The sequence below is a fragment of the Stenella coeruleoalba genome (genome assembly GCF_951394435.1).
Source record: "Stenella coeruleoalba genome assembly, chromosome: 4".
In the NCBI taxonomy this organism is placed as follows: domain Eukaryota; kingdom Metazoa; phylum Chordata; class Mammalia; order Artiodactyla; family Delphinidae; genus Stenella; species Stenella coeruleoalba.
The window spans coordinates 142,489,414-142,510,265 of record NC_137149.1 but is presented as its reverse complement, the minus strand read 5'-3'; the positions used below and the strand labels follow the sequence as shown (position 1 = coordinate 142,510,265).

Sequence of the window (20,852 nt, the reverse complement as noted above, 5' to 3'; positions counted from 1 at the left end):
CTACATGTTAAAAGCTAACAGATATTTTTAAAAAACTGTACATCTAGGGGGCTTCCCTGGTGGCGCAGTGGTTGAGTCCACCTGCCGATGCAGGGGACGCAGGTTCGTGCCCCGGTCCAGGAGGATCCCACATGCCGTGGAGCGGCTGGGCCCGTGAGCCATGGCCGCTGAGCCTGCGCGTCCGGAGCCTGTGCTCCGCAGCGGGAGAGGCCACAACAGTGAGAGGCCCGCCTTAAAAAAAAAAAAAAAAATTGTACATCTAATAAACACTGTCTGCAAATATGAAAGACATGCTGAAGTTCAAAAAAATAAAACTATAAACTAATTCAACATGTCTTTGAGGCACATAGATATATATTTTTATATTCTGGAATGTCTCCAGAGTTTTGATTTTAGCCAAACAATCTATTTGAAAAATCTAAATGTTAAGGGATTTATTAATTTAATGAATAATGACTTATGCTCATTGCTGTGTTCCAAGAAGCATTCTTTATTTTGGTTAAAGGCTAATAAGCCCAACAAGGAACTCCCATTTAATTACAGTTGGACAAAAATGAAGAACATGAAATATGTTTTCAGCATCATGGTATAGAATGAATTAAAGGAGAGATATAAGTATGGTGGAAATGAATTTTGTGGGCCATTTCCATCTCATATTAAATTTTAAACTGTAAGCTATTCTATAAATGCCTATTGTCATCCCAAACCACACACAGAAGCCTTGTGTCAGTGGTACTTTGGGAAAGGAAGCTATGGGGTGAAGTTCCTACTGGGGTGCTGATGTGGAAAGAGGGCAGGCATCTGAGGACAGACAGAACAGACATAGAGACTGCACCAAGGACACTAGAAGGTAAGGTGGTTAGTAGAAACATAAGCCCCCGGCAAATCCCCATAGCTATTTTGGATAGATCTAGTTTCTACAATAAATGCAATGAAGGCCCAGATGTATTCTATTTGAATTTTAAGGGAAAAGGTAACTTCTAAATCTTAGGGATCCTTAGGCCCCTGACTTTTGGGTTGTGTTTTTCAGGCCTTTCAACTCCAACATTACTTTTCCTGTGCAAATGGGTGAACTGTACTAAACATATGAAGAAGAGATAGTACCAATTCTTTATATACTCTTTCGGAAAATAAAGGTAGTGAGAACACTTCCCAATTAATTCTCTGTTGCCAGCGTTACCCTAATACCAAAACCAGATAAAGACATTACAGGCAAAGAAAACTACATGTATCTCTCATATGAACAGATACAAAAATCTTCTACAAAGTTTTAACGTGTCAAACACCCAATAAAATATAAAAAGGATACTACCTTGTGACCAACTGGGATTTAGTCCAGAAATGCATTTGAAAATCCATTATATTTCACTATAATAGAAAAAACAATCACATCATTACCTCAATAGAGGTAGAATAATACTGACAAAATTCAACAGCCACTCGTGCAGGATGAATAGCCACTCATGCAGGATGAATACTCTTGGAAAACTAGGAACTTCCTCAACCTGATTACTTCATACTTAATGGTGAAAGACCAAATGCTTTCCTACTAAAATTGGGAACAAGGCCAAGATGTCTGTCATCGCTTCTGTTCAACATTGTACTAGATGTACTTAGTCCACACAATAAGGCAAACTAAAAAACAGAAAGGGCATAATGATTAGAAAGGAAACAGTAAAGCTATCTTATTTATAAATTACATGGGTATCCGTAGGCTATTCAAAGGGATCCATACAAAAAAACTACTAGAACTATTAAGTAAATATAGAAAGGTGTCAGGATTCAAGGTCAATGTAAAAATTAATTGCATTTATATATACTCACAACAATCATACACTGAATTTTTTTAAAGTACCATTTGCAATATCATCAAAAAATAAGAAATACTAAGGATAAATTTAATAAAATATGTTCGACTGTTCCCTGAAAACTTGAAAATATTGCTGAATGAGATTAAAGAAGCTTTAAATTAATGGAGAGAGACATGCTCATGGACAGAAGAATCAATATTATCAGCATGTCAGTTCTTCTGAAACTGATCTAATTTAGTGCAATTTCAAAATCCTTGCAGTCTGTTTTGTAGAAATTGATAAACTGATCTTAAAGTGTATATGGAAATGCAAAGGACCTAAAATAGGCAAAACAACATTGAAGAAGGACCATGGTGGAACAGTTGAGTGAACCGATTTTGAGACTTAATTAGAATCTACAGTAATCAAGGCAGTGTGGTACTGGAGTAAAAATGGACATACAGGACTTCCCTGGTGGTGCAGTGGTTAAGAATCCACCTGCCAATGCAGAGTACATGGGTTCGAGCCCTGGTCTGGGAAGATCCCACATGCCACGGAGCAACTAAACCCGTGCACCACGACTACCGAGCCTGCGCTCTAGAGCCCGCAAACCACAACTACTGAAGCCCGCGTGCCACCACTACTGAAGCCCACGCACCTAGAGCCCATGCTCCTCAATAAGAGAAGCCACCGCAATGAGAAGCTCACGCACCACAACGAAGAGTAGCCCCCGCTCGTCGCAACTAGAGAAAGGCTGCATGCAGCAACAAAGACCCAACACTGTCAAAAATAAATAAATTTATTTTTTTTAAAAATGAACATACAGATAATGGAACACAATAAAAAGTTGAGAAGTAAATCAAATCACATATAGCCAACAGTTTTGACAAAGACGCCAAGGCAATTCAGTGGAACTGTTCCAAACTGGAACAGTTGGAAATCCATAAGAATAAAAAAATGAACCTCTTCCCTTACCTCACATCATAAAGAATAATTCATTTGAAATGTAACAAAGACCTAAAGCTATAAAACTTCTAGAAGATAACATATAAGAAAATCTTTGTTACCTTGGGTCAAGCAAAGGTTTCTTAAGTAAGACAAAAAAGGCATGAACTATGTAAGAGAAAAACAAAAATGGATAAAGAAGAAAAAATGAATAAACTGCATCAAAATTAAAACTTAAGCTCTTCAAATAACATTTTTTCATGTAATTTTATTTTTTTGTTTTAGTTTTATCATAGCTTTTTTTAAATTGAAGTATAGTTGCTTTACAATATTGTGTTAGTTCAAATGACATTTTTAATAAAATCAAAAGGCAAGCCACAGACTGGTAGGAAACATTTCAAAACATATGTCTAATAAAGGACTTTATATGTAACATAAAGAGTTGTATTACAGGGACTTCCCTGATGGTCCAGTGGTTAAGACTCCACGCTCCCAATGCAGGGGGCCCTGGTTTGATCCCTGGTCAGGGAACTAGATCCCACATGCTGCAACTGAAGATCCTGCAAGCTGCAAGGAAGATCCCATGTGCAGCAACTAAGACCCAGCACAGCCAAATAAAATAATAAATAAATATTAAAAAAGAACTCTGTTATACATGTAAAAAACCCTTAGATAATAAGCAATCGAATAAATGGGCAAAAGATATGAACAGACCACCAAATAAGAGACAGCGATCAGCACTAATAAGCACCTGAAAAAATGCTAAATATCATTAATCGTTAGGGAAATGGAAATTAAAACTGCGATAAGATAGTACTCTAGACTACCTGAATTGCTAAAATTAAAAAGACTGACCAAACCAAATGTCGGCAAGGATACAGAGGGACTGGAGCTCCCATAAACTGCTGGATGGAATGCAAAATAGTATAGCACTTTAGAAAAGTTTGGTAGTTTCTTAAAATGATATTCATGTACTTACCATATGACACAGCAATTCCATTTTTAGGTATTTACCCCAAAGAAATGAAAACATTTATCCACTCAAAGACTTGTTCACAGTGTTCACAGCACTTCTATTCTCTGTGGGCACAAACCGGAAAGGACTGAAAAGCCTGCCTATTGGTAAATGGATAAAGAAATTGTGGTATATCCATATAATAGAATACCACTCAATAACAAAGAGGGAACTACTGATGAAACACTACAGGATGAATCTCAAAAGCCTTATGCTAAGTGAAAAAAGTCAGACACAAAAGACTGCACAAGTTTGAGTCCATTCCTAAGAAACTCTAGAAAAGGCAAAGATTTATTGACAGCAGATCAGTGGTTGCAGGGATCGCAGCGTGGGCCGTGGTACGGTACGGCACTAGTTTCACCACAAGACTGCTGGCAGAGCCCCCAACAGAATGCTTAACAACTTTCAGCTCTCCGGGCCACCATAGTTTCTGGAAATTCTGCACGTCCGTCTGTGTCAGGGCTCCTCCTAGTGGAATTGCAGTGTTTCTTCGAAGGCCACCTTGTCCAGTTCAGGCGGCTACTGCCCGCCCGAGGACACCTTCTCAGCCCTGCCCACCCACCTCTTCACCGGCCAGCTTCCTGTTTACTCTGGCCACCGTCCAAGCCAGTCGTGAGTCATAGAGTTTCCCTTTAACTTTTCCTTTTCGATTCCGCCCACTTAAAAAAAAAAAAGGCAGTTTCGATTCTCTCTGACACTGCCGGCTCCGCCCCCAAACAGCACATTGGAAGCCCGGCGTCGGGGCAGGGGCGGGGAAGGGAGGCTGCGGGTCCTCGACGCCGTCGTGCGTTGCGCTCGTTCCGCCTCCGCACCGCGACGCTTCGTGGCCCGTGGGCGCTCTCGCAGCGGCCGTCTCCCCCATTCCTTGCCTCGCCACAGCTCGGTCTCTTCCGAAGGTCTGGAGAGCGGAGGCACTGCCGTGGAGCACGGGAAAACGGTGATGGAGCGGAGGCCATCGAGGAGGTCGCGGGGCGGCGGCGCGCGCTTGGCGCCCGGGCTAGTCCCCGCGTCCCGGCCCGCGGAGCTGCGGGGTGCGAAGCTCTGGCTCTTCCCCAGCGCCGACCCGCTCCGCAGCGCGCTGTCCCGGAGGACCGAGGCGACGCGCCAGATGTGCTGCACGCGCGAACGCCTGGCTGTGCTGGAGCGCGGCGGCGCCGGCGTCGAGGTCCACCAGCTGCCGGCGGGGAGCGACGGCGCCAGGAAGCCGAGTGAGTGGGGCGGCGCAGCGCCCGCTCGGCCCTCCCGCCGCGGGCTGGGGGTGTGAGTGCGGTGGGCTGCCGGGGTCGGAGTCGCGGTCGGGGCCAGCAGGGACGCTTCTCTAAAGAGTGGCCCGACTTGTGGGTGTGCAGTCCTTCTCTCACCGCGAAGGACATTCAGAAGGGGACCCGACGCCGCAGCGGTCGGCGGAGGCCGCAGACGCGCTTCGGCCCGGGGGCTTTTCGCGCTTGGCTCGTGCAGCATCCCTGCGCTCTCCCCGCCCCGAGCCCGGTGGGCGTGGAGTTTGGCGGGGTGGTGGCGAGGAGTAGTCGGCTGCGTCCGCCTACCGCACGGAGGGAGTGTACCGGCAGCATCTTAATCTCAGCCAGCCCTCCTCTGTCGTTGGTTTCTGTTCCAAGTGTGTTTCTCACTGACCCCTTTTTCGGTCCGCTCCTATTTGGAGTGTTTGGGGAACGTCTTTCGCGTTATCTTGTTCTCAGTGCCGATGTTTGCAGGCATTTTAAAGAGTGCTTTCAGTTGCACTTCTCCGTGGTAAACTCTGTAGAGATTAGGTCCGGTGTCCGTAGCTCCCATTCTACAGGTGGGCGGGAAAGCAAATGGCCACACACTTAACTGAAAAATTTGCCCTTCTGTTGAGTGAAGAACATGATATTTTACTTTTGTTCGTTTTACTTTTAACTTGAGCGGAGTCGAGGTTTTTTTTTCTGTGGGTCATTCGCATTTCTTTTTGGTGAACTGCCTGTTCATTTATATCTTTGCCTGGCTTTTTAAAAAATTGAGTTGTCGGGCTTCCCTGGTGGCGCAGTGGTTGAGAGTCCGCCTGCCGATGCAGGGGACACGGGTTCGTGCCCCGGTCCGGGAGGATCCTACATGCCGCGGAGCGGCTGGGCCCGTGAGCCATGGCCGCTGAGCCTGCGCGTCCGGAGCCTGTGCTCCGCAACTGGAGAGGCCACAGCAGTGAGAGGCCCGCGTACCACAAAAAAAAAAAAGAAAGAAAATATTGAGTTGTCATCTTTTTCGTATTTATTTCGAAGAGTTTTTGAATATTGAGTTAGAGGAGCCTTTTGTCGGTCATATATGTTGTAAAATTTTCCCCGACTTGCTTTTAGCTAAGGTTATTATTGTCTACTTCATCAATATTTTACGGAGGCTTATGCATTTTGTGTTATGTTAGAAAGCCATTCACAATCCTATTTCTTTTTTTAATGTTCTCATCTTTATACAAATTTTAAGATTTTACTTTTAAACCTAAAATTTTTGATACACTTGGAAATTATTTTGACTTAAGGAATGAAGTAGGAGGATCTAGATTGATTTGTTTCTCCAAACTGGCTAGCCGAATGTCCCAATACCTTTTTTTGAATAAACCCTCGTTTTTTTCAACTGATTTGAAATGCTGGGTCTCTAAAAAACTTTAGTCTGTTGGGCGATTTCTTCTTTATTACCAAACTGTTTTGGTTCTCTTAGCATTTTTATTATGAAGTCGTTTGTGCTTTGATATTTTTACATGAATAAATTTTTTTTCGTTAGAACTGAAAACTGAAACAGGGTCCCAAATCTATCCTACTTTTTGTGAACAAATTAAATAAGAGTAAATGGCATAGTGGACAGTTTTAAATCTTTAACTTTTATAAAGGCCTAAATATGCACTAATGCCAATAACAATTCTTTTAACAACATCCTTTTTAAAAATCGTCCCCCCAAACCAAATGTCTCCTTTTAAGAATATAGGCCTTGGCTTCTAGATGGAGCGTCAGGAGGGGTTTATTATTGTTATTTGTTTTGTTTTTGGAAAGAATACACAATATATTTACTTTTTAAATTAGTTGTGGGGGCTTCCCTGGTGGCGCAGTGGTTGGGAGTCCACCTGCCGATGCACGGGACACGGGTTCGTGCCCCCGTCCGGGAAGATCTCACATGCCACGGAGCGGCTGGGCCCGTGAGCCATGGCCGCTGAGCATGCGCGTCCGGAGCCTGTGCTCCGCAACGGGAGAGGTCACAACAGTGAGAGGCCCGCGTACCAAAAAAAAAAAAAAAAAAAAGAGTTGTGTTGTCCAAAAATTAAGGTATATTTTCTTAACAGCCTTTTTCATTTCTAGCTCTTCAAATTTAGTTTCTCTTTCTGAACTTCTTGAACAGGAATCTAAAAGCAAACTTTTCGCAGGTGTTTTAAGTGTATTATGATGAAATGCATAATAATAGTGGGTAACAGAATGGTGACAGCTCCTGGTTGGATTTGCTCTGCAGAGTGCATTAAGTTAGGGAAAAAAATGAAGATACATTCCATGGACCAAGGAGCAGAGCACATGCTGGTTCTCTCCTCAGATGGAAAACCATTTGAGTACAACTATAGCATAAAACATGCAAGGTAAGGAAGGTTTTTTCTTTTATTAAAAATTATTTAAATTTTACTCAAAAGGCAATCATAATTTTTGTTGGAAGATGTTACTTTATATGATCCTTGTCGCCTGCTTTATACAGTGACATCTTAAGTAAATGGTGAATTCTATCAATGAACTAGAAATCAATTTATGTCTCCCATTGCATGCACCATGTGTTGCTTTGGCATTTAAAGGAAATGATTGCTTAGTCCACATAGCCCCAAACTGGACTTGCACATTCATTAACTCATTTAACCCTCATAATAATACTATAAGTTATATTTACAGAAATAGTTTTCAACCTTGGGAAAAAATGAATTATCATGGAATGATTTGTGAGACTTTTTACTAGTAGATCATGTGAATTAGAAGTTATTTTCATCTTGTATTATTCCTGCATCATAAAATTATTGTTTGCAAAAGTGTCTTAGAATCATCTTACCACAGTTTTGTAATGCACATTATTTTCTTTTTAAGCCACTAATTAAAGCATGTTATTATTATAATAATTTTAGATGTGCTGAATGTGAAGCAGTAAATTTAATGTTTTGAGCTTCAGTCCTAATTAAATACAGTTAATAATTCTTACATCAATGTTGTGACTTCCATTATGTGATCAATATAAAACATTTTCTTTCATCAGGTTTCAGTGCATTTTACAAGAAAAAAATAATATAATTCAGATCACATGCGGAGATTATCATTCGCTTGCACTCTCAAAAGGTACTTTTCTGGAATATTAATTGTTTCTTAGAGGGAGCGAATGTGTGTGTGTATAGAACTAGTAGAATGTATGTGCTTCACTTTGTAAGAGGACAGAAGTATGGTTTTGAATGTGATATGGTCTAGAGCACTACTAAAGGAGATACAAAATTAGAATTCTTGAACCTATAAAATCTTCAGGTTTTCATAATTACTATTCCTACCTTTTCTTCTGTCAAAGGACAAAACTAAAACAATTTGGTAACGAGTTTGATGTCCTTTATTTAAGGGAAAAGAACCCATGGATTGAGAGTGTACAGGGCTTCACAAGCAGTGGAACAGTCTTCCCGAGGGGTTTCGGGCAAGGGCGAGTTTAGTGTCAGAAGCCTCAACGCGGAAACCGGGCGTGATCGGCTAAGGTGGCGTGGCTGACATTTAGAAAGATCAAGGAACAAGGAAATCAGTGTAGAGCGCAGCGTCGACTTGGTGCTTGGGGATTGGCTGACTGCATATGCTGTGTTTCTGGTCAAGCAGAACATTTACAGGGGCATGAAAGTTTGGTTTGGTGACATGGAACCTGGGCTACCTCTTGGGCCTAGAGCTTTATTTCAGAAGTTCCATGTTTTTTTATTTTTCAAATATGAAACAGTGAAAATATTCTGAATAATCAAAATCTCCTCTCTGGAAGCAGGACCAGGCATGGTCCACCCTTTTCCAGAACTTTCTTCCCTTTTCCTAGTGCTCTTCTAGCTCCCATGATGGGAGCTCAGAATCCCTTGGGTCTGCTTTTATGACCAGTTTGCAGGCCTCTGACGTGTTTTAACATTACCTTTTGAATTCAGAGATTCTCCCCAGCCCTTTATTACTTCCTGTTTCTTGTCAGATACCATAATGGTAGGGAAGGGAAGTAGTGAATATGGAGTATTTCCTGAAGAAACTTGACCTAATTAAGACAGGAAGGCGATAGAGGGGGGAATTCAGGATCAAGGAAATGTTTTAAATACGTAGGACAGATATAAACATAAACTGAATGAAAGCTGGAATTCAAGGGAAGTAAGTAATCAAGTATTTGACCTGTACTGAAGGCCCTGCTAAGGTTTGAGTGTATAAAACTTGTATTGGAAAAAACTGGTTGTTTGAGTTCATCCATTTATGAACAGATCTTTCAGTTTGAGTATCTACCATGTTGAGGTTGTGAAGATGAGACAGACACACTGTGCCTTCAAGAAGCCCAGGATCTAGGGATGTGGGGCGAAGGGGTTGTTCAGGGTTTGTAATTGGTAAATCACAATCTAGGAAGAATGAAAGTTGGGAAAGCAAGAAAGAGAACTACTGATCGTTCTTAGTCGTATCATAATATTCCTGGTGGCTGATAGGCATGTGATAATTACGTTTGAAGGAAAACCTCTGTCTCCCACCAGGTCCTGCTCAGTAAAGATTAAATCTCCGATATATTCTTTTAGACCCCATTAGATACTGTCGTCTCTATTAGATAATATCTAAGAACTTTCCTTTAAAAACATGATCCAATGTGTATAGGTATGACTGACTCACTTTGCTGTACACCTGAAACTAGCACAACATTGTGAATCAACTAGACTCCAATAAAAATTTTTAAAATAAATAAGTAAAATAAAAATATGTTCCATATATTCAATTAATGGAAGAAGATGCTCACTCTTTCAAAATACTGTGCTGCAGTTTTCAATGTATTTTTAAGGTATTTATTTGGCATCTTAAGGCACTTGGGAGAGGGAAAGAAAGAAAAGTAGTTTTAGGTTTTATTTTCCCAAATGTAGAATGTTTCTATCTTTCATGGGCCCATCCTGTGGGATTTTTAACATAAGTGTTTCTTGAATTTGATTATAATATATTCAGATAGCTTTATTCTTTGTCCGTTCGGGCTGCTATGACAAAAATAGACTGGGTGGCTTGAACAACAGAAATTTATTTCTCACGGTTCTGGAGGTAGAAGTGCAAAGTCAGGGTTCCAGCAGGTTCGGTGTCTACTGAGGGCCAGTTTTCTAACAGGTGGAGAGGACGAGGGAGCTCTCTGGGGACCCATTTGTGAGGGCGTTAACCCCATTCATGAGTGCCCCCCACCTCGCCATCTCATCTAATTCTAGTCACCGCCCAAAGGCCTCACCTCCTAATACCGTCACACTGAGGGTTAGGATTTCAACGTAGGAGTTTTGGGGGGACACAGACATTCAGTTCATAGCACTACCCTTTGAGGTAAGAGGTAAGGAATTGTAACTGTCATTGCTAAAGTGAAGGTTCTGGTTTTTCTGACCCAGACATGAGAGGATCTGGGCAGTCTTGTCAGTTTGAATGGAGGAGATCATGATGTTATAGTATGGATAGCACATAATGTCCTAGGGTGATGTCTGCTGCATTTTAAACTTAACTAAGACAGCGTTTTCTCTGTTTACGTCAAGGTGGTGAGCTTTTTGCGTGGGGACAGAACTCAGACGGCCAGCTTGGAGTTGGAAGAGGATTTGCCTCGGTCCCTACACCGCAGATCGTGGAGCACCTCTCAGGAGTCCCCTTGGTTCAGATTTCTGCAGGAGAAGCCCACAGCATGGCCTTATCCATGTCGGGAAACATTTACTCATGGGGAAGAAATGATTGTGGACAGCTGGGCCTGGGCCACACCGACAGTATGGAAACATATTTTCAAATTCATATTCTAAACAAATATATATTTGTCATGTAAGAGATGAATGTACCACAGACTTCCCTGGCAAAAATGATTCAGATCCCCACTTTCATTAGCACTGATCTCCCCGGTTATCTCTCTGTCTTCAGGGCAGAATCGGTCTAAACGACATGCATGCGCAGGGTGCCGGTCATGGCTGTAATTGAGACGTGTGTCAGGGCCAAGTGGGAAAAAGGGAAAGAGCGTTGGGCTGGGGATCAGAATACCTGGGCTTTGATTCCCACTTGAAGTTAACTAATTTCAGGACCTACCCAAGTCACTTACTTTTCTCTAGGTCTTATTTTCTTTTTCTGTAAAGTGATGAGTTTGGATGAAGTGACCTTCAAGGTACTTGTGCACTTAAATGTCTATTATTCCAATTACATTAGGACAAAAGGATACTAAAATTCTATTTAGAAACTCACCTGTCCTAGTCTCATAAGGTATTCATTACATCTGTACACACACACGAAAACACAACAATTTGCATTATTGAGCTACCCCTACAAAGCAGATGGCAATATTTCTGATTACCCCAAACACCTTGTTAGAGATTTCAGGTGTGGCAGACTCAGCTGCTTCATTAGCTGTGGTGATGAACACGTTCCCCCCAGAGTTACTGATCAGATAACTGCATTTCTGCCTCACATGGTCCAATGCTAGTTACTCAGGAGAACCTGTAAGTCAGTGTTAGAAAAATACTCAGAGGAGGAAAAGGAATAAAGGACAGTTGAACTTATTTTTGCTGAATCTCTAAGTGCTTGGACAAGAAAATAATCGTGAAAGAGAGAAGAGGTAGTGGAAGGGAAGGACAGTGTAGTAGAGACTTTGAAAGAAAAAAAGAAGCTTTATGTTCATTAAAAGGGTAATGCTAGATGGGACTTGGAAATATCAGGTATGCTTCAATGAAGGCTAATCAGGTCAGGTTCAAAAGAGAAGAAGGGGCTCTGGGAAGTGAAAGTGACACTTTCACAGGTGAGGGCCCCCGACTGTGGCCCTTTGACCACTGCCCACCTCTGCTTTTAGACCTAAATGTACCAACACAGAGCCTTTCTTGTCAGTGTGTTAGGAGCTGTTGTGATGGGCCTAGAGGAAGTGGTCTGGGTATTTTATCAGTAGGTGGAACTCTAGTGTGAAATTCACCATTTCCTTTGGGTCACTTGAACTCTTCTTTCCCTTGCCTAGATAAAGATTCTCCTTGCCTTATTGAAATGCTGGACAATCAGAAAGTTGAATTTCTCGCTTGTGGTGGCTCTCACACTGCCCTGCTAACAAAGGTGCGTTACCCTTGTCTCTCTGACTGTAATTCCAGGAGAGCACTTGGTAGTGGAGAAAGCACTAGAACCTGGAGATGTGGGCAGCTGGCGTTTCCCAGGGAAGAAAGGTCACCACTGCCCACACGCAGGACTGTCCTGATCACTGGGGGGCTTTGCTTTGATGGTGATTTTATTGATTTTTCACTGACGGCTTTGCATCAGTGAGTGTTTACTTCTGTGTCATATTTCTCTAGAATCTGATATGAAGTTCCCTTTCTTTAGGGTGGGCTGGTGTTTACTTTTGGTGCTGGAAAGTATGGGCAACTCGGTCACAATTCAACACAGAATGAGTTAAGACCCTGTTTGGTAACTGGACTCGTGGGGAATAGAGTGACCCAGATAGCATGTGGAAGGTGAGTTGTAAAGTGTCAATGAAAATTGGTAAGATGTGCACAGTAAATTTAGATAGGTAGTTTAATAAAATGTCCATCGAGTTTCTTTGATTGAAATAAAGGTATCAGACATTTTCAGATAGGTGAAGATGCTTAATTTTACATTATTAGACAATCATAATAAATATTTTACTATAGATATTTACTTTCATTGATTTTTTTTAATGTGTAAATATATTTACTTTCTGTTGGTCCTTTAGTGAAATACCTTTGTAACTGTTCGAATGCACTTTTATCTTAAAAAAAAAAGTTATTTATTTGGAAAAAAATGAACAAACATGAGTTAGAAAGGTTTATCCATTGATATCATCACTCCATCTCTGCATCGACCAGAGGAACATCGTCACCACTTTGGATTTTTCGTAACATACATTCCTCCGAGTAGCATGTGTTACGGAAGGAGTCCTCACCTTAGAAATGTCTTACTGCAAACCAGGCAGGACCCCTGCTAACACAGGAGAATTCACTGGAAAGACACAAGACTCACTGAAAGCTACTACACTGATGGTCACTTTTATTACAAGAGGAGGATACAAGTTAGAACCAGTCAAAGGAAGAGATGCATAAGACAGAGTCTAGAAGGGGTCCAAATGAGGAGCTTCTGGTGTCCACTCCCCTTGGAGCCATGGGCCGTGTTACCTCCTCCCAGCCTGATACATGACTGAAGAATATTGCCAACCAGGGACGCTCACCCAAGTCCAGGGTTGTTATTGGGGTTTCATTGCTTAGTCATGATTGATTGAATTCTTGCCCATGTAGTTGAACTCAGCCTCCAGCCTCTGTGTATCGAGAGGTTGGGCTTACATACAGCTGGAGGGGCTTCCATGAGCCACCTGGATAAACTATTAGGTGTGGTCTTAGGGGCGGGCCTACCATGAATAACAGAGACACTCCTATCACTTGGAAAATTCTAAGGGTTTAGACATTACCTCCCAGGAAGTGAGGACAAAAGCCAGACCTCGGAGTAAGGCCAGATTCTTTCCTTATACATCTGTATAGTAGGAGAGGCCATCAGGCAAATCAGTAAGAACATCAGCATGATAAAGGTCTTTGGGAAATAGAGCGGGAGCTCGGGGAGGATCACTAATGCTATCTTCTAGGATGGGGAGGGGAGGGACTCAGAGATGGCTTCCAGAAGGTGGGGACTCAAGCCAGGACCTAAAGAAGGAGTAGAAGGCAAGAGGTGGTGCTTGTTCTGACGAAGGGAACGTCATTTGCCAGGGTGCAGCCTCGTGGCCTTCAGCACGCTTAGGGGTTCCAAAATCATCTCAGCCACACATGAGTGGTTTCTTAGTTTCTAGGTGGCTGATGTCATCCACTGGAAGTCGGTTAGCTGTTTCCCTGACCGAGTAGCGTAATTTCTTCAGTTTACCGGATTGCTGCATACTCTAGTCATTGTGGATAATTGAGAACGGACCATATGTGTTTTCGTTTAATAGGCAGCACACACTTGCCTATGTTTCTGATTTGGGGAAGGTCTTTTCTTTTGGTTCTGGAAAAGAAGGACAACTGGGGAACGGTGGAACACATAATCAGCTGATACCGTGTCCCATGAAGTTGTCATCAAAGGAAGAACTCACATTTGGTAAGTTCTTGAGGAGCACAGGATTCGGCACGAATACCTTGGTTGAGAAACTGATTGTTCTAAGTGTGTAATGTGGGCAAGAAAAGAAGTGTCTGACTGTGAAGGGAGGTTTTCTAAACATTGCTTTCATTCGTTTACTTGTTACCAGCGTAACACAGCCAATCTAATTTATCAAGTCGAAATAACCATTAGTTTTCTCTTAGCCCTTCAGGTTAAGATTAATGTGGATTTAAAACGATACAACATAAAATAGACTGTATGGGTTCAGAGGCCTATGCAGCCTCTGATTCCAGTTTTCAAGGGACCTATTAATTCCATAGTGATTGTTCTTCTTACCTGATTAAATTGACTCATAATCGTATAAAACCCTCAGAATGATGAGCAGCTGACATATGCCAGGCAGTGTAAACTGTGCCTAGCTCACCGGCCCTTAAACAGTTCCAGGAGATGTGTCCTCTCAGTTGTCTTCTGCTGGAGGGTGCAGAGACTCGGAGGGTGGAAGGTTAGCCCGGGAAGGGTTGTGGCTGGACACGTGAACTGTGCCCTGTGTAACTCTAGAGCCTTCGCTCTGAGACGTTCCACTGTAGAAGTGCCTCGGAGCCCTTGGGTCACTTTGTTTCTGAAAGCTTAGTGGTGACCGGAAGTACCAGAATTCTCTCAGTTCTTCTGGGGAAATGAACAGTCGGGTTACTTCCTTAAGCAGATCAAGTATTATATCTGATTTCTTATAACCACTTGCATAGGCTTTTGAAGTACTTAACATCCTTCACAGCCAGTAGTCGTTGATTAAATCTTGAGTTGTAGAATAGTAAATAGGGTTTTTAGTAAGAGGCGCTGAATTAAACCAGGGAACAGTTAACTAATCAAGTATTTGTTTGACTGTGTTGTATATATAAGCATTTATGTTAATTATGTGTATTAAACTGATAGCATGTTGCCGACCTTGCGAACCATCTATGTTTGCTAACTAGACTTTACTCTGAAGTAGATATGTATTTCTGCTTTATCGGTAGGAAATGTACTGAGTCTTTGTCTGTCAGAAAGGTAAAAGGACTCAGTTTAAGAGGAATCTGAAATTATTTAGGCCGAGTGTGTATATTTGTATCAGATGAGTTTCTAAACTCTTATTTTTTGTAAATCCCTTTCAGAAAGCCATACCTCAGAAAAGGAGTTAATAATGATTGCTGGAGGAGATCAAAGCATTTTGCTTTGGGTGGAAAAAGAGGTAAAAATAGATCTCTAGAAGTTTTATAACTTGGTATTTTAAGCAACACAGAAGGTTCTAGAATCTAGATGTGGTGAATTCCAAAATCATCAGGTTACCAGGCTGAGTTTGGGGAATGGTTAGACGTTATCGATCCTTTATTGTCTAAACTACCTACGTATTTACTCACAAAAGTCAGCAGATTTGCCCTTAGTGTATGTCAGATACGTGTGATTTCCTTAGACTCTGCTTACCTTTCGGGGGGCTCCTTGCCAAGAGCATTTTGGTCAGGGTGCTAGTGAACCAGCAGGTTGATGTTCTGAAGTGACTTTGCCGGCCAGTACTAAACAAGACCCGAGGTTTATAGTCTTATGAATACTCAGTCTGTAACCTCCATATCCTACTCCACCAAGGCAAACTGAGTTCCTGCCACTTCTGTACCCAGTCCTTTAGGGTCTCTCCACTCAAAGCTGTCCGATGTTCAGTTTAATCTGATCATACCCGTACAAAGTGTTCAGTGTTGGGGCATTCAGAGAAACTTACTTTGGATCTAAGCACCCTTGGACAAGAAATTGGCAACCAGACAAATAAATGATTGATTGTTCCTTGGTAGAATCTTACTTGATGATTTTTGCAGAGCTGTGTTATCCATGCTGAGTATTACTCTCTATCCCTAGAACGTGCCTAAGAGTTGGATACCTATTTCTGTGGTGTCTAAGTTACTGTATTTTACTATTTTGTTTGTTTACAGAATTCCTATGTTAATCTGAGGAGGAGAATTCCTACCTTGAATGAAGGCACTGTAAAGAGATGGATTGCTGATGTGGGGACTAAACAGTGGCAGAATACAAAAAGGTGCACCCTAAGTGTCTGTCTGCTCATATACCTCTCTAAAGCAGTGTTTCCCCAATTGGTTCTGCACGATACAGAGATGTGAGATTTTGTGGTCCGCTAGTGGTCCATTAGTCAGAGATCTGCAGAGAAACAGAACCAATAGGGTGTGTTTGAGGGTGGTGGGGAGAGATTTTAAGGAATTGACTCATGCAATTGTAGGAGATGGCAAGTACAAAATCTCTGAGGCAGGACAGCAGGCTGGAGACCCAGGGAAGAGTTGATATTGCAGCTTGAGTCCCAAGGTAGTCTGGAGGCAGAATTCCCTCTTCCTCTGGAGACCTTAGACTTTTTCTCTTAAGGCCTTCAACTGATTGGATGAGGCCCACCCACATTATGGAGGGTAATCTGCTTTTCTCACAGTCTTCTGATTTGAATGTTAATCTCATCTAAAAAATACCTTCATAGCGACATCTAGATTGGTGTCTGATCAAATCTCTGGGTACCATGGCCTAGCCAAGTTGACACATACAATTTAGCATGTAAGCTCCATGGGGGCGTCTTTCTTTACTGCAGGACTTCTCTGGGCCTTTGATATGTTTAATTGTGACACTGAGCAGGAAATAGAGTCTACAGTTTCTCAACCCTCGTTGACTTTAGGGCCTCTTGTTTGTTGAGCTGTTATTCACAGCTGAACAGCTTAGGCAACCTTACTCTCAATGGTAGAACTCCTACCATCTGTACAAATTATACTCATTTATACAGGCATTTCCTTTTAGAGACATTTTTAGGTATGGCTTCCTAATTCTGGAAAGTAGTTATACCAAGTAGCTGCATCGTGCAGAGCACAAATGGTCAAGAGCTATTTGTGCAAGTACTTCTATGACACAACTGAACATACATCCCCACCTTTCATTTCTGGTAATTTTTTTTTGTTTCTACTCCAGTGGAATAGAAATAAGTAGGGCTTGGAAAGCTGGGTGGGTTGGGAGTGTTTTATTTGTCCAAGAAAATATCCTAGGTCAAGCCTTATCCCCTTCCCCTCTGGCTTCCCTGAGTACGTATCTTTTTATTTCCCATGTTTGCCTCTGAAACTTTGAGATTTCGCAAATGAGACTTTCAGATGCCCATGGCAATATGCAAATAAATTGGGAGATGGAGGGAGGAATTTGAAGGACAATTTGTCATGTCTCCTGCTACAAGGAGGCATATTCTGATTTGTTTTAACCACCATCTTATTCCTAATATAGGGAAATCAGAGAGATATTTTCATCTCCTGCATGTCTGGCTGGAAGTTTTTTAAGGGAAAGGTAATATATATAATAAATTTAAAATTCTGTTGAAAACACTATGTATCGATAGCATGGTGACTATGTTAATAATACTGTATTGTATGTTTGAAAGTTGCTGAGAGAATAGGTCTTACAAGTTCTCATCACAAGAAAAAAAATGTGTGAGTGTGTGTGGTGATGAATTTTAACTAGACTTGTGATCATTTCACAGCATATGCTATACATATATCAGTGCATTACGTTGTACACACCTGAAACTAATATAATGTTATGTGTCCATTATGTCTCAATTCAAGAAACTGTGATAGATGATAAAGAAAATGGTTTGAGGGTAAAATAATTATGTGTGTCTTTATCTCTTTTTAAAAATTACCTTTTTTTCCCCTACAAAAGCACATATATGCTTGCTGTAGAAAATGTCAAAAAAAAGACATGAAACAAAAAGAAAATGGAAATCAGCCCAAATTCACCACTTAAGCGTAATAGCTAGTGTTTGTATAAATATTTTTTATGCAAATCTGTAGTTTTACAAAAAAGGGGATTATATTGTTTTATACATTTCTTCACGCTTAATACATTTGCCCATTTTTCCATTTTATTCCATTTTTATATTATTCAGTATTTCCCCATAACATCATTTTAGTGGTTGCATGTATTCCATGGGAAGAGTGTACCTTAATTTATTTGATTACTTCCTTATTACTAGATACTAAGGTTTCTTTGAATTTTTAAGTATTATGAAAGAATGACTTTGTACTTCTTTTCCTAAATATTGGTATAATATTTATTTAAAAGAACTTTTTCTGTTTTCAGACACTAAATATATGTATTATTTCACAAAGAATGGGTCTAATTTTAGACAATATATTCAGTCCAGTATAAACGTAGTTCTTGAGTTAAGATAGACATTTCATTAGTAATTTTCTCTTTGATTACTAAAAATTTACTGCTCTGAAACCCCTTTTTTGGTCCCTGCTTGTAGTTCATGTAACTGGAAAACAAGAAATACCTTTACCTTTTTCCTGTGGCTATTTTTTTTTTGTACTGGAAAATAAATATTTATTGATTACTCATTTAAGATAAGACAGTATCTGATGTAAAGTCTGATAGTGTACGTATAGTTAATGCGGCCTTGATACTTTTTGACATTTCAGAAATAATCACATTTTGTCAACTATATTTTCAGTTGTGTTTGTATTCAGTCAAATTTTTATAGTTATTGAAAAGGTGGGAAAAAAGTAATTTTATTAAAATGAAGCAAGCTTGAGAAGAAACTTTTCATCTGGATAAATAATCTAATAAAATATTTAATTTTGAAGTGTCCGTTTTCATTTACTTATTCATCCATTTTTCATTTACCTTCCTTCCACAGAATAGCTGCAGAAACGATGTCTCTTCATTTGGACTTAAATGCAGCAAGGGACACCTTTATGGAGTTAACCCAAAAGGACTGGATTACTAACACGGTGGTATTCTTCAGATTGTTACTTGGAAAAAGAAAATACACTGAAACATTTTTATAAGAACTCAAAATTTCAGAAGAAATATCTTGTTTTCAGATACTCTTTGAGACCCTGTGGCATATATAGATTAAGTTAAACTCAGCTGCCATTCAGGAGTTTCCCCACTTAGGGTGAAACAGCTGGTAGAGGAGGCACTTAGGTTACAAATAATCTAACTAGTTCATCGGTGCCCACACACATACACGTATATGTACAGGCACTCCCCTAGAGGGAATGTTTTCAATTTAGGGCTTTAGGACGATGATTAAAATATTTGTTGAGACTGGTACACTAGAATAAGAACAACATTTTATTTGCAGTTATTTTAAACATAAGTATAGAAATGAAAACACTTTTTCTGATATGAATGTCCCCCTCACCAAGGACTGCCTGGTCTGCACTTCCTTTTCTGTAGGTTCTAGAATATTCTTGTTCTTTCTGGGATTGTTGCTTCTTTGTTTCAGCACTGTTACTACTATCTTTAGGCTTCCCTCTTGGGGATGCTTCAGGCATGCTTCCTTTATGAATGTAGCCTTTCCTAATGTAGCTTTTATTAATTTATTTCCCTGTTCTACTGTACTGATTGATCTAGGGGTGGTACTGTCTATGTTGTTCTCTCAATCTGTTTCTTTCTGGGTCTCTGGCTCGTTTTTGCGCACGCTCTCTCCCCCTCCTTCACTTCTCTTGGCTCCTCCCACCCCCCATTTGGTCTTTCCTTCTGCTTCTGTGGCTCTTATTCTTTCCCTCTCTGTGTCTCGTGCTTGTTCTCTTCCTGCTCTCACCTCCCTCACCTGGTCTCTTGCTCTGTCTGTCACACTCAGCATTCTGTATCTTAGCTGCAGGTTCTCTCTCGCGCACTCTTTTCTCAAGGGAAGATGGAAAATTTAACTATGTTAACTTTGGCAGAACCATTGCCCAATGAGGAGTCTGGTGTAAAATGGATCCTTAATTATGCACCTTTATCAGGACTCTGCAGCAGTTAGTAGAAAGATCACCAAGAATAGAAAGCCATGTCTGCATCTGTGAAGGGAAGAGGTTGGACCAGTTCATCACCAAGGCTAATTATCCTTAGCTGTGCCAGAACAGGATCATATACAGTGCAAGCGACATAATCACAGAGCAGTCTCCCAGTGGTTCAGATGGGACAGTTGGATCAGAAGACCTGTAATGTTTCTGTTTTGCGATTTCTGTGACATGGACTCACAGACTTGGCCTTCCTTCATTTATTCAGCAAATATTTGAATACTGCTGTGCGTAGGGAACTGTGGTGAGACCCCTGTCTTTAGAGGCTCCTGGTTTAGTGAAGGAGACGGATACCTATGTGCAGCTGTCAGTTGTCTTCCCTAGTTCCCAGCTTAGAACATACTGGGTGTTTAATAAATATTTTTAGATGAATGAATTGATTCATTACCTGGGCAGTGAACGGTCAGCTCTGTTTAGAGTGCTCAAAACAAGGTGCCCAGGGGGAGGGGAGTTTACCAGGTACCTACAGGGGAAGGACATTCCAGGCAGTCAGGAAGGTGTGCACCAAGGCACAAGCTGTGAAACAGTATCACTGGCTTGAGAGCGGTACAGTGGTTCTAAAGGGCTGGGAGGTTCGGGGTTGCGGATGGTGAAGAGCCCAGAGGAAGGAGGGGGGCACGAGCAACCATCAGTTGTGCATATGACTCTCAAGACTGAACCTCGTGGTGGGAGCCCAATAGGATGTTTTGATGTGAAAATAGATAATTGTAAGATTTTGTAGATGTAGAGGTATCATTTAGCTAGTATCTCATAATTTAGTGATTGAGTTTGAGCTTTGGAGTCAGAAAGATCAGGAGAGATTCTCACTTAGCTCTGTGACCCTCAGCAGGTTAATTTCCCTAACGTGCGGAGTTCTCATTTATGAATCGGGGTTAATAATACCATCTATGTTACAGAGAAACGACAAGGGTAAATGAACTTATATATGTGAATTACTTAGACAAATAATAAGAACCCT

General features: G+C 41.2%; 1 protein-coding gene across 1 annotated transcript in view; it reads left to right on the top strand.

Moving 5' to 3' along the window:
• The first annotated feature begins 4,263 nt into the window (after positions 1 to 4,263).
• The window catches only part of LOC307186132 (E3 ISG15--protein ligase HERC5-like), a 40,617-nt gene continuing 24,028 nt past the window's right edge, over positions 4,264 to 20,852 (top strand). The window contains exons 1-12 of the mRNA XM_079920875.1: positions 4,264 to 4,362; positions 4,647 to 4,958; positions 7,216 to 7,336; positions 7,993 to 8,072; positions 10,490 to 10,711; positions 11,935 to 12,026; positions 12,288 to 12,418; positions 13,897 to 14,042; positions 15,191 to 15,267; positions 15,998 to 16,101; positions 17,328 to 17,387; positions 18,742 to 18,835. Coding sequence (XP_079777001.1) covers positions 4,691 to 4,958; positions 7,216 to 7,336; positions 7,993 to 8,072; positions 10,490 to 10,711; positions 11,935 to 12,026; positions 12,288 to 12,418; positions 13,897 to 14,042; positions 15,191 to 15,267; positions 15,998 to 16,101; positions 17,328 to 17,387; positions 18,742 to 18,835 — 1,395 coding nt within the window. The 5' untranslated portion in view covers positions 4,264 to 4,362; positions 4,647 to 4,690. The remainder of the gene's footprint in view (positions 4,363 to 4,646; positions 4,959 to 7,215; positions 7,337 to 7,992; positions 8,073 to 10,489; positions 10,712 to 11,934; positions 12,027 to 12,287; positions 12,419 to 13,896; positions 14,043 to 15,190; positions 15,268 to 15,997; positions 16,102 to 17,327; positions 17,388 to 18,741; positions 18,836 to 20,852) is intronic.